This window comes from Haliotis cracherodii, unplaced genomic scaffold (assembly GCF_022045235.1).
Source record: "Haliotis cracherodii isolate W230 unplaced genomic scaffold, xgHalCrac1.p SCAF_21, whole genome shotgun sequence".
Taxonomy (NCBI): Eukaryota; Metazoa; Mollusca; class Gastropoda; order Lepetellida; family Haliotidae; genus Haliotis; species Haliotis cracherodii.
In genome coordinates, this window is record NW_027266277.1 from 2,985,907 (window position 1) to 3,004,322 (window position 18,416).

General features: G+C 38.1%; 1 protein-coding gene across 2 annotated transcripts in view; it reads right to left on the reverse strand.

Moving 5' to 3' along the window:
- The window catches only part of LOC139470694 (calsyntenin-1-like), a 28,933-nt gene extending 10,985 nt beyond the window's left edge, over positions 1-17,948 (reverse strand). For both annotated transcript variants that reach the window (XM_071252933.1, XM_071252932.1), the window contains exons 1-10: positions 17,762-17,948; positions 13,611-13,760; positions 12,740-12,938; positions 8,651-9,198; positions 4,485-4,754; positions 3,590-3,771; positions 3,084-3,213; positions 2,013-2,167; positions 1,349-1,500; positions 338-597 (exon numbers count right to left, since the gene is read on the reverse strand). In XM_071252933.1, the coding sequence (XP_071109034.1) occupies positions 338-597; positions 1,349-1,500; positions 2,013-2,167; positions 3,084-3,213; positions 3,590-3,771; positions 4,485-4,754; positions 8,651-9,198; positions 12,740-12,938; positions 13,611-13,760; positions 17,762-17,825 (2,110 nt within the window). In that variant the 5' untranslated portion in view covers positions 17,826-17,948. The remainder of the gene's footprint in view (positions 1-337; positions 598-1,348; positions 1,501-2,012; positions 2,168-3,083; positions 3,214-3,589; positions 3,772-4,484; positions 4,755-8,650; positions 9,199-12,739; positions 12,939-13,610; positions 13,761-17,761) is intronic.
- Between the last annotated feature and the right edge of the window lie 468 nt (positions 17,949-18,416).

The window sequence follows — 18,416 nt, forward strand, 5'->3', positions numbered from 1 at the left end:
TTTAGTCAGCTATATATAGCAAAACACTTAAAATGATAAATTTCTACTAATCCTTATGATACCTTGACTATTGGGCAGTTTGGCAAGGACTACAGAAGTTGTGCCAATTTCTGAAGCTGACAACTCTGGGATTCAAAATTGTGAATTTCATCATCTTAACAACTGAGACAACAGTGCCCCTTCAGCTTTTCAGAACTTCACAAAAGTCATTATCTTTCTAATCTAATGGATAGAACTGTTTGCTAAATTCATTTCTTGAAGATCATCATATTAAGCTTTCTAAGAGATGCAGCTTATTCTTTGTCATGTAGATTGTTCAGTTGAGGTGACTACTTACGGTGCACCATGGACTTGGACAGTTTGTAGGCAAGTTTGGAAGCCTTGTCCTCATCGTCTTCCAGAGGTTCCACATCAACGTCGTCCTCCTGCTGTGTGGCGTAGATGTGGACGTCCTGGAAGATGCGGAGACCCCGTTCGAACTGGTAGATGAGTCGGGTGAGGTTGGTGTCGCCGCCGATGGTGATGATAGGCTTGGGAGGCTCCTGCACCATCACGTAGCTCTCAATGGTTGGCAGCTGCTTGGGAGCTCCGTCACAACTGTACACAAGAACCATTGGCTCACATTGAATGATTCATGTCACATTGCAAACATATCCGTCTTATGAGCTTATTCTGTGAAAATAGTCTGATAGATTCGAGACATGCCAAGATAAGGGACTTGTACTTTAAAGTTGAGTGAAACACCACAGTCCAAATTAGTGATGTTGCTTTTGGCCTACATCACTGTGTCCTCTAAGCAATTCTAGTCATTTCTTGTCCTACATGTTGAGGATACGAACCAGAACTCAGCTCCAAGCATCATTTTCAGTCAATATTTGTGTATTATATGGGCTAATATTTCTAAGCTTTCAGTGAGTGAGTGAGTATGGTTTTACGCTGTTTTTATTCCAGCAATATCAAGGTGGGGGGACACCAGAAATGGGCTTCACACACTGTACCCATGTTGGGAATTGAACCTGTGTCTTCGGCGTGACAAGCGAATGCTTTAACCACAAGGCTACCCAACCGCCCCTTCTGAGCTTTCAAGACCAAACAGAATTTTACTAGACTCGGGCTTCGAACAAGTGTCTAAACTTGCAGATTGACATGATCCAACATGTTTCTTGAAGCACATACAAATATCTTAATGAATTAAAAAATGTTGATGCAACAAACATGTCTTTTCCCATGACATGCATTCCTACACTTGTTTAATGTCTCTGCTACTTCAGACTTACCCAGACCATGGTACATGTGGATCATATCGGTGAAGCTACGTGTATTGATGGGGGAGTATTCCAGTACTTACACAACAGTGGTTTCGACTTTGAGGTTCCTGCGCCCGGGAGTTGGGTACGTCCTGGCGTTCACATAGGTCACCTCCCGCATCAGTTTCTCCACCTCCGTGACGTCACGGCCGCTGATGCTGAACTCAGTCATCTCACTGTTGAAACTGACACTCTGCAATGACAAATTAAGGTCAGCAATGAAATGCTGAGAAACATATGCAGTCAACATGGAGACTAGCAGAACATGTCACCAAGATACAGGTGACAATTTCCTTCATTTATACAAGACACAAGTTACAAACTTAGCAAAATAAAAATATTTTCTTTCATTTGTATACTTATTCTGTATTACTCCTTAATGTATTTACTGGTTTCTTTTGAAAGATAAACAAAGCTGTGTGAGGTCCAGCTGCAGAAGTTGGTCCAACCAGTTGTGAGGCAGACTCCTTCACACAGAGCCCAAGTGACCACACAGATTATTGGACACAACTTGTCAGTCTTGTGACAAGCAGGAATGTGAAGATGCTTTACGTCTTCACTTCCGTGGTCACTTGGGAGCTGTGTGATGGAATCTGCCTCACACCTGGATGGAACAACTTCTTCAGCTGAACCTCAGACAGCCTTGTGTTTTCTGTCAAAAGAAAGCAGTAGACGCATTCGTCAAAACACACAATCTCTATTTACCGTTCCACTCTGCATGTCATTGAGGGCATGAAAGTCAAGGTTCTCCTTGCAGTTGTTGAGGCACTTGATAACCCGATCGCTCTCTGTCTTGTCCTTCAGGAAAGACAGACCAGCCAGGTAGCCCCGGAAGTGATGCTCATATCGGTTCTCTCCTCCTGCCAAACGATAATCAGAAACTAGATAAAACACCTGAACAAGGCAGGAAGTAAAGGAAAGATCAGTTTTTATTAAGTTGGTCCCCTGAAGGCACACAATCAGATGCCTATATTTCACAGAAAATCACCTTCCCAATGAATAAAAGACACTCTTAAGATAGCCAAAGATCTAAATGTCTTGACAATAAGCAGCAAACATTTCAATAGTAACATTCCAAGAGTAACAATCCATCAGAAACAATCCAATAGTAACACACCAACAGTAACATTGGTGAGTGAGTGAGTGAATGCGCAAGTGAGTTTGTTTTTATGCTGCTTTTAGCAATATTCCAGCAATATCCAAGGGGGACACCAGAAAGGGGGTTTCACACATTGTACCAGTGTGGGGAATCGAACCTGGGGCTTCGTTGTAACAAGTCTTGTTTGTTTGTTTGTTGTTTAACGCCGCACACAGCAATATTCCAGCTATATGACAGCGGTCTGTAAATAATCGAATCTGGACCACAACCCAGTGATTGACATCATGAGCATCGATCCACGCAGTTGGGATACAATGACATTCATCAACCAGGTCAGCAACCCTGATCACCCGATCCCCTTAGTCGCCTCTTATGTCAAGCACAGTCAACTTTTACAGCAAGCATGGGTTGCTGGAGACCTATTTACCCCGGGTCTTCATGGGTCCGTTGTGACGAGTGAACGCTTTAACCACTAGGCTACCCCAACGCCCCATTTCAATGGAAACTGATCACCTTCTAAACCAAACGCCATGTGTGTGTGCCAAATTTGAAATCGAGCAAGAAAGTCAATGTTTCCTTGTAATAATGTCCCTAGATTTGAATACTATGGAAGTAAACCTCAATGACCCCAGGACCCTTGATGTGAGCCAGTTGTGTGAGATAGGGCAAGAGCTTACCCTGCCAACAGGCCCCGATGGTGAGCTTGGTGTAGTGGACTTTGTGGGAGGAGTGAAGTGGCCAGTCATCAACAATCTCCAGACTCATCTTGTCGGGGATCAGCAGTTTCCCATCAATGTAGAGTCGAACCTGAAGAAAAAATGGTAGAGATATTATAACATAATTCGAAATCACAACAGAAAACCAAAGCACAGGAAAACCTTCAAGAGGGAACTGAAATTCACATAGCCTATTTCTGAGAGTGAGTGAGGGATTATGGTTTTACACAGCTTTTTGCAATATTCCAGCAATATGACAATATTGGGGACACCAGAAATGGTCTTCACACATTGTACCCATGTGGGGAATCGAACCCGGGTCTTCAGTGTGACAAGCCAATGCTTTAACCACTATGCTATCCCATAGACCCTATTTCTCTAAGAACTTCCATTTACTACATGCCAAATGCTAAAGACTCCATTCAAAATAATGCAGTGAGTTTGGATTGTTCGTGTCCAGTACTCACCTCTGGGAAGTCTACACTGATGGCATAGTGGTGCCATTCTCCATCATTGACCTGGGGGATGTGCCACCGCCACTCAGCGGGCTTGAAGATCTCCATCTCCTCTGGTGATGTGGCTTCACGGCGCATCAGGAACACAAACTTCTCTCCATGGACAAACAGGGAGTAGTGGTGGCGGCTCATATCTGTCACAAGCAAACAATAGTAGGATGACATTCGGACTTCGGACTTCTGTCACCATTCAAAGAATTCTCTCTTCCAAATACACTATACACATTACCAAGCCATCAAGCCCAGCAAAAGCATGACAAATTACACACAACACATACAATATTGATGTAGTATGGTAAATAAAGCTTGGAGGTATTGAACCTATTCAAAGATCAATGTTGTGTTAACAAGTAATGGTTCGACATAAATTTGGAATATTTGACTTGCACTTTGTGTACGTGGCCATAAATATTAGATTGCTTTTTAAAACATAGGTTGCACTGGTGCATGTTTTACAAAACTAAATCTATGATTATTATGAAGCAATAACTCAACTTTAAACTGACAGTGATACAATATCTAGAGGGTCATTGTATGTACTGGTCCAGTAAAAACAATTTCTGTCCAGTAAACTTAGCTAAAGACTTCTTTGGTGTAATATCTACTTAAACAGAAGCAAAAGTAAACGTACAAATTCTGGCTATTAGACGCAAAATTTTGTCTCAGAATATCAGGGCTACATGAACTTGTCCACAGTTCCATTCTAGTGGTTTGTCTAACATAACAAGTTTGTGATGATAAATAACAAGTCCTTCTAGATTTCCATTGTCTCCTATTACTGGTGGCTTCATGTCTTGTCCTGAAATCTGTGAGCTCTTTCAAGTAACTGTGATTTAATTCTACTCACGTTCACCATCAGACATGCAGAGCACATGTTCCTTGGGGGCTCGGTGCTGGGAGGAGTAAGTCTCCAAGGGCTCATGCTTCATCCACGTGGAAATGGTGAAATGTTCATGGATTGTATGGTTGAAATGTACATCCGGCACTTCTACGGCATTGCTATGGCCATCGAAAGAGAAGAGCTGGTCACTTTCATGTCCATCGTCGGTGGGCAGGTTGCGAGTCCATGCAGCCAGGGACGGAGAGGGCAGTAGGTCCACACTTTCTCCACTAGCACCTGCAGCAGACACAACACAGTCAGCATCATCAGCATCCAGCATCTCCAGTGGGGAGTTACAATACAATGCAAGCAGGTGTAGAAATTAATTTAGAAATTTAATTCATGTTGGGACAATAATCGAGACTGGATCATACAATCCAGTGATTGATATCTTGAGTATTGATCTACACATCTGGGATTTGATGACCTGCATCAACCAAGTCAGTGAGTCTGACCACCCAATACTGTTGGTAGACAAGCAAGGGTTGTTGAAGATCAAGTCTTATCCAGACCATTATGGGCAAAACTGAATTGAACATGTGCAGAACTACATTTTAATTCCACATCTAAAATGTAACATCTTTGCATTCATTGGAATTTACGACACAAGATACTGAATAATTTTATGCATAACCTGTATGTAGAATGACTATGTTGTGTAAGGCCTCTTTGTCCAAGTATAACGTAGAAAAGGCACAAATATATTTTAACTTATGACAGGCAATTGGTGAGTTAATATTTATTTTGCTACAGCTGGAGAATTTCTTGTTTTCTCTTTTTAAACCAGGTTCCTAACAAAGCAAGGGTATTTATCACGGCTCAGGGATACACACTGGACAATAGAGGATGGTTTAATGCTAAAGAAAGCAAAACTTAGATGCACATGGTTCAAACAGCACTTCATCATGATAATCATGATGATGACAATAGTGCCAAGTAGTATTTGAGGTTATTTGAGTGGTATTACATGTACCAGTACAGATAATAATAATCATTGCTGCCATATACCATGACATAATCATATGTAATGACTAAACGCTGATCTAGGCTAACAACAATCTCATGGATTTATCAAGGATTCCAAAATAAACACACTTGGCAGGAATATTCAAGGAAAAGAAATATTTTGATCAAACTTATTAAGTTCTAATTTTTCATAATTACAGAGGCATTTTAACTTTGCATATTAAGACTGCATTCAAAAAGATCTCAAGGACCCCAGGTGAGTGGAGGTGAAATGGGGTTTAACTTGCTTCCAAGTACCATCTTTTAACGTCTTTTGGTATGATGCAGCCGGGGATCGAACCCCCAACCTTCCCCTCTCCGGGCAGACGCTCTACCACTTGGCCACGGGGGCGGTCTTCAAAAGACCCAAGGACCCCCCCCTTGATTTGCACAGTTTTTTCCTCCTATATCCCATCATGTGTCATCTACGTACATTTCTCTGTCATCAATCAAGTAAGGTAATCATGTCAACTGTTACCAGGTCTATCATGGTAGATATTTCACAACGTTCAGGTCGAGGATGATATCTTTTTTTCTACAGACCTTTATATTACTATTCTTAACTGAAAAAACAGGGCAACTTGTTTTTAACCAAAATACTCAGAAAAGAACAGTTACCTATATCTATTACCTCTGAACTTTCAGCATAGATAGTCAAGAAATTTGAAAGTATTCACAGGTTTAATCATTTTAGAAAATAAGAAATTAAAGGTTTTTACACTTAATGCAAAATATTAGAATACTTGTGTTCATGAACAGAGGACAGTGGCAAACACCACTAAAAACACATTTGACTCAACACCTTTCATTAGTGTCGCATTGTCAGTCTTGTAATCAGAATCTCGTCAATTACTTTTCGGACAAATGAACAGGACTGTGTTTAGCCAGAAACAAACTGCTCAATAGCTTTTTCATTTCGTAGGTCACATGGTTAGAACTCAACGCTAGTCTGCAAGCCAAGGGCTATTACAAATTTTCCTATTGTTTTAACATCACAAATGATATTTTATCTTCCTGGGCTTGTAAAGCTTTTGAGGTTAGTTCTAACCCTACCATGTCCAGTGGGGATCATTTTAGAAGTTATTCCATGATACACTGTTGTATATCACCATTAAAATTAAGTCATGGCAACTTTTTTGTTCATTTCATTTACCGGGATCAACCCTATTCTATTAGCATGTTTTAGAATTTAGAATAAAGAAAATGTTTAATAGATATTATAATTCCACAAAAACTAAAGAATGTCCTTCTAAACATGCTAAAAATGAACTTCAGATGGCTAAAATGCCTATGTGTACCAGTGTCTTAACCGTGTTCCACTGTGGGTCGTGATGACCCCATTATTCAACATTAGCACTATAGCTCTTGATGAGAGCCACAAGGACGAATTTTCAGAATTGACTCGGTGTAAGTAAATGGTATTAAAAGATCATGAAAACTTTACTTAGTGTTACTCGTGTAGGATAGGATAGGATACTGAGACTTTTCACACAAAAGATAAATTAATTATCAAATTTAAAAATATTCATATGCAATGTTCAGTATCTTTTTCTGCATCCAATCCATGCACTTGTGCATACTGGATGCACATGCACTTGTGCATACTGGATGCACATATCTGTGTAGTGCATAATGTGATAATGATGAACACAAAGTTAATATCTGCATCCATCATATCACAAGAGAAAAAAGTTCAGTTCCACAGTTAATAATGCATACACATAAAAGAAAACCATCTGGAATCCTGACTTCTTCAAAAATGCACAGCTAAATACAAAGAAATCTTTGAAAAAGTCAACAAATATTCTGCATGTTATCAGACAGATTTTCATCAAATATAATGTGTGTTCCACGAGAAACAACACATTAAGGGAACTGAGACAGTGTCTGCTCAAAGTAAATCCAACAAGTTCAACACTATGTCCAGCTACCCCACCTGGAACAGGTGATCATCAGGGTTTTACGCACCACACACGTGCATCCAGTACGCACAAATGTTGAGATTGGATGCAGAAAAAGAATAAACTGTATCCCGGAGATGCAAAATAATATCCCCTGTCCCTACAGCACATCAAGGGTAGTAATGGAAGGTCATTTCATCTATTAATCTTAACAAATGTCCACTTAATCATTGATTCACAAAGTAATTATCAATACATACAGTACACAACACTATTTCTTTACTTTGCAAGACCCTCATACTGCCAGCTAGGACCCTCAAAATTAATTATCGTGGTTCCCTGGACCACAACTTTTGTAAGTCAGGGCAAAAAGCCTGCATTCATGTGATATGATCATCTTTATGTCCATACAAAAAAACTGTACAGTCCATCCTCCTTCACTAACTAAATAGTTGTTTACACCTTCTATTATATATTGTTGGTTTTCAAAAAATTCAATGTGTTGGGGAAAAAAATATTTAAATAACTTCAAATTCCAGATTGCTACTGCTACCAATGAACGAAAAACAAACTTCTAAGTCATGCCATCAGGAGAGTATAGCAAAACAATACCTGAAAAAACACTGATTATTTTGGTTTTTGGTTTTTTTTTTAATTAAGATTTGTAAACATATTATACACCATTTCTTGTAAAACGGTTGGCCCCAAAACAACGCTTAAAGGTTTTAGGGTTTTTTTTCTAATTTCAATTTCTTTGGTCAGTCGGTCTTGTAAACCAATTATTTGAAACAAACAAGACCTTAGCCATGTTAGTGATATTGCAATACCTCTCTGTATTGACAATTGACATAACACATTGACTAGTAGAAGTTGAATAATCAAAACTACAAATTATGAATGAAGTAAATTGTCTGCAAAAGAAATAACATTTAGAATAAAATTACTGCTCAGTTTAAGTAACAAGTTTGGGATATGCATTGCACAGTGACCTTTTGACCTCCAACATGTTAGATTCACCGGTTCTAATGAACATAGCACTGTTCTCAGAAACAAGGGTCTCACACAACAATGAATCATACTCCACCACTTCAACATACTTATAACAACATATAATCCAATTCTCTCCAGAGTGTCCTGTTTGATCCAAGGAGAACACAAAACACAAGCCTCCATATCTCTCACAGGCCATTGATCAAACATATTTCCATCTACCATGATAATACTTACCACAGAGCTTTCTCTGGGATGTAATAGAGTATGTATCACGATCACAGCCCTTGCCGATATGTTTTGTCGCTAGGGTCATCCTTACAGCTATTTTTTCAGGTGTGCATCCCTCTTCACAAAGTTGAAGACGAGCATGATCGGCAATTTTTTGCCTGCCACTTCCTGCGACATATGGGATATGGTCCCGCACATCTTGCCAACCACTACGGCATAACTCCTCCACCACAATGTTCACGAACACAGGTTTCGATCTTTTCTTGCCACAATCGCTGGCTACAACCTTAAGAATGTAATTTCGGTGAATATTAAAATCCAAAGGCTCTGTGTTTTTAAGATTTCCCTTATGATCGATTTCAAATGGAACCTCTGGCGTAAGGATTTCATAGTCACAGATTCCCTGGTAATCAGCAGATCTGTCTCCATCAGATGCTCGCAAGGACACGATGCTGGTGTACATCTTGCCTTCTTGCACAGTGGCGAAGTAGGAGGAGTTTTCGAAGGTTGGGGCAAACTCATCAACATCTTTAACTTTGATCAGAACAACAGCCCTGCAAAGAAAAAACACAACAATTAGAATAGTGGTCAACAATACTGCCTTAAGTGTTTGATTTGTTTGTTTGTTGTTTAATGCCACACTCAGCAATATTTCAGCTACATGACGGCCGCCTGGAAATTTTTGAGTCTTGACCAGCAATCCAGCAATTGCCATCATGAGCATCAATACACGCAATTGGGATACGATGACATGCATCAACCAAGTCACCAAGCCTGACCACGTTGACCACCCAATCCCCTAGTCGCCTGTTACAACAAGCATGGTCACCTATTACGACAAGGATCGGTTGCTGAAGACCTATTCTAACACGGATATTCCCTTGTTTCAACTGTTTGAAATTAAGCCTGAAAGTTAAGGGTCCCCAGATTCAAATAGTAAGGGCACAATTTAATTTAAAACACTGCTGACTGACATCCTGAACAATAAAAGTTGCCGGTGCTGTAAAAAGTCAATGATTTTAGTATGTACAGACATAACTTCTGTCACAGAATGTGTATCACAAGCTGTTACAAGTAAGATTAGTGATACACCATTACTAGCATATAAACAGTCCTGGTCCCATTGTATAGCAATGAAGAGTAAGGATCAATTTCTCAGTGAACATGTGTTTAAAGCTGTCATTCTGTCCGCTCAAACAAATCAATGTTTTCAGTTAGCATAGCATTATGATCATGGACAGGTGGATGAATACTTGCGGAATCGGATTAGGTATTACATGAGTTTGAAAAAGCAGTTAGGGATCAAATCATCGATCCTGAACAATTAAAACAGAAAATTTGTACATTTACATCATTGTCATTATCCTTCATTGAAACAACCAGATATTGAAATAGAAAAGAGCTTAAACGATATTATACAATACCCTGCAAAACAAACAACTCAACCGGGAAACATTGCAAGAGTAACAGGCCTTGAAATGTCAGACATCAGGGCTCGATTTAGTTACATAAAACATGCACCAGTGCAACCTATCATTGTACAATGCAATCTAACATTTGTGACCACATGCACAAAGTGCACGTCCAAATCTTTCAAATTTATGTAGAACCCTTACTTGTGAACACAACATCGATCTTTGAACAAATTTAAAACCTCCAAGATTTATTTATCATACTACATCAATAATGTATGTAATTTGTCATGCTTTGTGGGGCTTGATGTCATCAAACTGTGAGTCCTTCGTTATCAAGTGCATGTTTCTGTATTGAAATTGCTGGAACCAGGGTACAACCTGGTTTTGTCTGTTGCAACAAGGTTTCATGTCACCATGCACCTGGTGCAAGTTACATCAAGTTCCTTACATCGACACCTGGACATGGTTTCCTTCATGTTATACCCAAAGTTTCCTCCACAAATTCATTAAATGAAACAACAAAAAATGATGACGAAATAGAATAATCTGAACTTCACTTAGTTAAATCAATCAAGACTTAAGTTGAGTTAATTAGGCCACAATAGATTCATTTTCATCCAAAAAATAAAATATCAGGCGGGTGCATATAATTGTTTATATACAAAAAAAGTATACTTTTATCAAAACATGTGTGTACCTTAACCATCAACTGACTTTTGTTCTTTGTTGTTTAATACCACACTCATCAACAGTCGAGTTGTAGACAGTGGTCTGTATTTTCTTATACAGTAAATAATCAAGTCGAGACCACTCAAGACCAGACAATCCTATGATTGACATCATGAGCATTGATCTACACATTGGGATAAAATGACATGCATCAACCAAGTCAGCGAGCCTGGCCACCTGATCCATAAGTCTTTTTTAACTGAAAACCAATTCTAAGTTACCCAAATCTTCACGTGGCACCATCAACTGATGTCATTCACACAAAGCTAGAATGTTTGGTATGTGTATTGTCAAGAAAGGGAACACAGCAATTTTCTTTGTGTGATGGAATTTGGGAACAATAACATTATGTGATGTTGGGTGTTATATATTAAGGAAAGCACCAATGAAAATCTACAATTTTATTATTATTATGGCCTTATGATTATCATATATAATTTTGCTATGCGATAAATTGTAAAGAACAATGAAGATGTTTGGTTTATTTGACAATAAAACATTGTTCTATCATCACATTTCTTGAGAATCTATTGCGGGAGTCATCATTATTCAAATACGAGTTAATTATTTTAAAGCTTGTACATTTTATCATCATCCTTAAAGATGTCGTATATAATGTTGATAACTCATATAAGAAATAAACAATCCAAATCATTCATTTCTTAAATAAAGATGATATCATGTACAAGTGGATTAATAATCCTTCACTGACAATCACAAGATATTATAGTACATCTCCACAAAACCATCTGAAGATCCTGTCCTAAACATACTCAAATTACTCAAATCCTTGGCAAATTCCCAATTCATGATAACTCAAGTCCAGAAATAGATGAACATGCATCATTTCCTGCACCTCGTCATCCCTGATTCAGTCACGTATCATGTGAATTTATCTGATGACATGACACATGCAAAACTGGTATTACAAGGCACAGAATCTTGCATCCTTCTTACATCAAAACACAAAATAGATGCTGATAGAAGAAAACATGCATCCCATGGGACGCACAAAATGCATCAACTTGACATGTTGATAGTAGCCATGTTGCATATTTATTTAGCATGTATAAGCAGCATGCAACTCCTGTCATGCTGAAATGGCATGTTACGACTATTTGCAAAACATGATGTCCTCGTCTGGTCGTACATATGGTAAATTCAACACAACATGGGGATGGATCATATATCACAATGTCACAATTGTGGGGACTGGGAGTGACACTCACAAAATGTAGAATGATCGACCCACAGATACATAACTTAGTGTAAAAATTACAAAGTCAGACATATTTCAGATAATGAGGGATTGGAAAGAAGGACATTTTAGTTTCCGTAACATTAACCTACACACACTAGATGCAGGAACACTTCAATGGGTTTTTAACCAATGTTAGTTTTCACCATAGACAATGTACCCATGTCCAAAATTACAGGGGTTGCGCTAGAATACTTCTATCTTGGGACCCCCTAACGTTTAACATTGGGGTTATTACAAGGACACCTTGATTTTCATGCTAAATTTCAAACACTGCATAAGATTTAGTAATAATCCAAACTGGTACAGATTAGGGGTGAAACAATACAGCAATGTCACGATATGATATGTATAACACAATGGTACGCATATTTACCTCAAATTGCATGGAAACTTCTTGACAATAAATATTTAAGAGAAGGTTCAAAAGGTAAAGTTAGCTGAAGACATGTTGATAGCAGCTATTGTTTCGTAGTGAACTTGATATCGAAATTACAACTCATTTTTCGATATGTGACTGACAAAAACCCTGGGGGTCAGAAGTAAGTAATTCATTTCAGCAAGAGCATCGTCTTGTATCAATACAGAAAAATCGTTTCACCCTTAGTGCAGATGGCCATGAACAGTTTCCTGATCCCATAAAAATGTCACAGGAAAGAAAGAACACTATCCAGTGGTTATATGAAAACTTACACATCAGACAGGCGGGGAGGGTTGCCACAGTCCTTGGCAATTATTTCAAACTTGTAGTGTGAGCGCTTCTCAAAGTCAAGCCTCTCCTTCTCCCTCACTCGGATCTCGGCTGCACCAGTTGTTTTGTTCTTCAGCTCAATAACAAAAGGGATCTTTCCTCGCTTCTTGCTCTTGAGTATTTTATATTTGCAGATGAGCCCTGTAACAAAAAAAGAAATTTCTGTATCTATCCAATAATTGTTTCAAACTTTTTTTCACGATTCCGGTCACTAAACCTTGTTCACACATATTCATACAATTTCTTAAACAGTCATGCACATCTCAGATCTGGTTTCAAATTGCATGCCAAGAATCTCTATGCAATGCAGATCACCACTATGATGCAATGTTAGAATACTTCTGGATGTAAGAATACAGGAATCTTACAAAAATTCCCCAATTAGGACCAATTTATTTTTCAAAATTTGACCACCAGTATAAATCTAAAAATGATTGTTTACTCAGTCACAGAATACCTTAATGGTTTGAAATCGACAAAACTGAGAGCAGATGAAAATATTTTATCAACGGGTTTGTACAAGAAAACAGTTGTATGTGATTATGCTCCTGCTGAGTGCTTTCAGCACAATTTTAATAAGTCTGTATCTCATTTTGGATTGGTGGTTGATGTAAAATAATAGATTTTAGCGGGAAAAAAGAAGTTCCTTCAGATGTTTCCTAGGCTCAGACTAACAGACAAGTGGCCATGTCTGTCCTTGTTAATATTATCAAACATGGCTATCATGGCTGAGGATCATTGCCACAGACAGAATGACCACTAAAGAACAGTGCCAGGTGAGGCCCATCTTTCCCTGTCATATCTTCTACTTACTTGCTCCACCGATGCTGTCCTCATCATATGCCGACAGTCCAGGTCGGAGATCAACTGTTGTCTCATCTTCCTGGATCTGACCTCGGAATAATGCAAAACCTCTGGCATTTACTTCAGGAGACTTTATCACAGGGTCGAACGCATTTGGTTCTGGAAGTAAATAAACAGGGTTTAGTGTTGGGAACAAATCAAGACTGATCATCACATTGAATCAAATGTCAGAAAATTGACTGTCTACTTTCTATTTTGAATCCTGCAATAACTATTGGCAAAATGTCTCACACAATTTGTAGAGTAAAAATAAAATTGATCATTAATGACATTAGACATGTTAGGTACTCAGATCCATCTTTGTTTACTCATCAGAAAATCGTAACTTAACCAGAACGTTACATTCCAAAAACCAATAATCTTGAGGATTCAGAAATCTGCTATACAATAATACATGCTTGGACAAATAAGCACAATGAAATAATTATCTTGTATCTACCAGCCAGACTGCATTCATGATAAGCAGACCAATAATTTCCGTAATGTTAACCGTGAGCCAACTCTGAACACCTATCTTGTCCCATCTTCAAACAACATTAACCTTGTTCAGGATATTTGATAATAAAAATGACTCCCTAATATTTCTCCCTTGGTATTTTTTTCCCAAAAGCCAGTACCAAAATAATATTGTTTGATAATACATGGTTACTAATATTTTGGAGGTTTTCAAGCAGAAAAACTACTTTTAAGACTACTTGAAAAGTAAGTGATCAATCCTGATATGTGTATCATGATGCACATGTATCATCTCGATTGTAACCATGGCATCAATGTCTTTATATGAATGATAATATGACTCTGCATGTTCACTGTTGCATCCCAGCTCTCGTCCTTTGATAAATTTATAATCAAGCGAAACAGCATTAATAATTAAGTTCACTGTCTGCCATGGACATTAGCATGATTAAAAGTACTCTAATGTTGAGGGGAACAACAATTATTTCAAACAAAATATTTATTTATTGACATCGTCAAAACACAATTTTGCATAATATTTTTAGATTCAAAATCATCATATCGTGCATACAATGTTTGAATATATCATAAATAAACTTTTGAGAAGTCAAGTATAATGTGAGAATAAGCAGCCTGATAAACTCAAGCATTTTGTTGATGGTATTATTTTGGATTTTCTTGCATAAAACATGTAAAACTCGAAGTCTTTTCAGATAAAGGTTCACGGAACACAAGCGATTATCAAGCCGCCATCAGTGATGCTTCCCTAACCAACTATCAGATTTCTGACAGTGTGTGGCCTAAATATCTTGCCCCCTTATCTCAGAGTTCTGCCAATCACTGAACTGGGAGGGCTTGTGCAACAGGCTTCTTCTGTCGACACTACTGATAAACAAAATATAACATTTCCATTTTGAGACAAGTCCCTGTCATGGCTTGAAGCCAGTTTTACAGAGATGGATAAGAACAATTAGTAAACTGTAAGGAGGTCTCGTATTGACCTGTCACAATTGTTCTGTGCCTTAATCACTGTTTGTGATACTGGTCAATATGTACTGGAGCCTTTTGAACATGGTGAAGTGATGGGACAGATGCATAAGGGGAATCAGCAAGTTTTCATGCCAAATCAATAGCCATGTTCGTATTACTGGTAAGAATGAAAGTCAATGGCCAAAAGCCAATCCCAGACAAATTCAGCGACAAAATTACCAAAATTCTGTAGTAAAAACATAACCATTTCCCTCTTCAAAACCAAGTTTTGTTTCCTTGATTCCACATTTGAAAACAGCAGAAGAGGAAACGTTCTTTTGAAAAAAAAAAAAAAAAATTCTATAATACACAGAAATGTATTCATAGACTAAATGTTAGTCTAGGGGTAGCCCAGTGCCAAGAATTAAACACTGTCAGAAAACTTCAAGGACCCTTCGTCATTTCCAACATTTCCATGACAACGTGGACTTCAAATACATGTACTGGAAAATAGGTTCACAATATTCACAATTACTTCTTTCAGTGTTCAATATTCTTTTCAGTTCATATTTTTGTTGTATTAAACAACACAAACAATAAAAATATAATTCCTCTGGTCTAACTTTATAAAGGTGCAAGATTGCTGATGAGGTGTTGACCAATATTCACTCACTCACTGGTGTAACATTTCTGTGTATAGTATACTGCATACCATACTGCTGTCGGTACGAGCTAAGTATGATAAGGGGACATGCTTTGCAAGAGGAACGGCTTTGGATCTGAATCCTTTGTAAAGTATTTTCACTTGAAACTGAGCATGCTGACGGCATGGTGCGTGATCCATTCACTGTCAAATTTACCAATACCTAAGTCTCTGAAGATTTCTTAAAAACAAAAATAACAAACGTTGCTGATCACTGTAATCTGTATTTAATCATACTCAAGTATGAAATTGATCAGATTTGTGAGAATGCTCAAACGATGATTCATCAGACGGGGTAGAAACAATGGGAAATGCGACATTGCCAAATCTGCTTCGAGGGACTAGGGAGGACATCAATGTATCTTGAATCAATGCATTCTCACAGCACTTCTCAGTGTTCAAATTTAAGAGGGATCCTGGGTTTGAGGTTTTCTATGGTATTTGAATCTAGGGACCCCCTAAATATTTGAATCTAAACATTAGGGTTATGGCAAAGGACCGTTGGACTTACATGCCTATAATTTGCCTCTTGTACCAGGAATATTTACACATCATATCTTTTACATTCTCAAAAGAATGTAGATTAGTTGTTTCATACATAGGAGTATTTTAATGTATGTGGCCTATTTTTGGCAAGATAGCGTGGTATACGAATCCAGTCAGCAATACTCATCATGGTCAGTAAATCAGAAAGAACATGTTCAAATCATGAGAATAGAACCATTTTTTGTTATCACGGTCCAGTATTTTTTTATGTATTAACAAGTAGTGGGTATGCTTTGCTTTGAATAGTAGCCTTATTGTTCTCCAAGCTCAATTATCACCTAACCTCCTAAACGAACTTGAACAATTGTTCATTCAATTCCGACAGCTCTAGATTAGCTAGTAATTAGTAATCTTTATCCTGAATCCGAACACAATGTGACCAGTCAACCAGTAAATAAACAATGAACTACCATTAGAGCATCCACAAATATTTTGTGTAATTATTCACATGGGGATTAAGATGAAGCCAGATGTAACTTTTAGAATAGTTTCATGAAAAAAAATTTAAAAACGTAGTATTTCACAACATAGACAAAGGCTTATGGATAATATCTGCTGCAGTTTCCAGTGGTAGAAACTAACATTTTTAGTCCACTAGTCCTTATAATGATAACATAGTAAAATCCTTAAAAATGGCAAAATTTCTACTTGTCTTTATGATACCTTAACTATTGGGCAGTTTGGCAAGGACTACAGGACAAGTGCCCATTTCTAACGCTGAATTTCCAGTGTCCCTATTCAAAGTTTCTACATCACCATACTTCAAATCATGTAAACATGCAAAACATTTATCACAAATGTGTTTTCAGAAAGATAGGAAATCAAACCAATTTCTACATGTTTCCAAACCCTAATCATTTTGCTAATGGGTATTGGGGGTAAATATGTCGTGCTCACAACGAATTTGGAGTTTTCCCAATCTGCCCATCCTATCTCGTGTTTCTCGAACCACTGACACACTGAGCTTATGAACCGAAGTACCAAGGGAGATTTGCCGGATAAGTGTACATCGAATCATAAGCATATTCAAACGACCTTCCCGTAAAATCTTAATTTTGTCATACACAAAGAACGTCTCTTTGTCATGCTAAAAAAGAACACAGCACGTTCCACCGGGAGCTAACACTGTAGTCAAGCAAAAACTGCGCATCGTCGCGCCATCCTCTCCTTTTGACATTTCACAACGAACGATGCGGACATTGCTTTATTCCATTGAAAAGACACTGCTTTTGAGCGTATCCATTAATGTATATTCATCCACGTTGTCACAATCCTGACATATATGACAAAATTACTGTTATGAGAACGGCCTTCGGTCAAATTTGTTGTATTAATTGTCACTATCTCATTACTCATTCAGAGAATGTGTCAGACAGCCACTGTAGAAGAATCACACACATGTTCAGGAACGAACCACGATACTCACCTGAAAAACCGCAAATTAGCGGCAATAATGTCACTAGAACACATATTATCCGTATATCCTCCATGTTCCTATGTGTTATATGTACAACATTGGCTTACAGTCCGTAGAAACGCCAACTGTAAATTGGTAACCAGATTTTCCCCTGTGCACAAATAACAAATATGGCTGACTGTGCGCGTATGATAATGAGATGCGATGACGTAAACAGACTTCCTGCAGCGGAACACACAGAATTCCGACGGAAAAACCCTCTATTGCCCACGGATACTATATATTCGTTTGACTTATCCCTACTTTTAATATTTTCATGACGCTGAGTTATTTTTGTAGTTGTTGCATTTACAGGACATTGTTTGAGTTTATTCCACTGTGAAAAGCGTATTAGCAAATTAGTGCGACAGTGGTGATAGTATATTCCTAAAAACATATTTACTGAGTAAGACTTTAAGTTCGGGACAGCTAAAAACACAGGTTTACCAAAAGATATAGTCTTACTATCAGTACGCACACTGTTGCACAGATATTTATTTTGAAAGTATATCACAGGATTCTTGTAGTAGTGATCATGTCAGTGTTCACGGATTTGTTGTTGTTGTTGTTGTTGTTATAAATCTGTAATCATACATATATACTGTTTCTCCACACCTGCGTATAA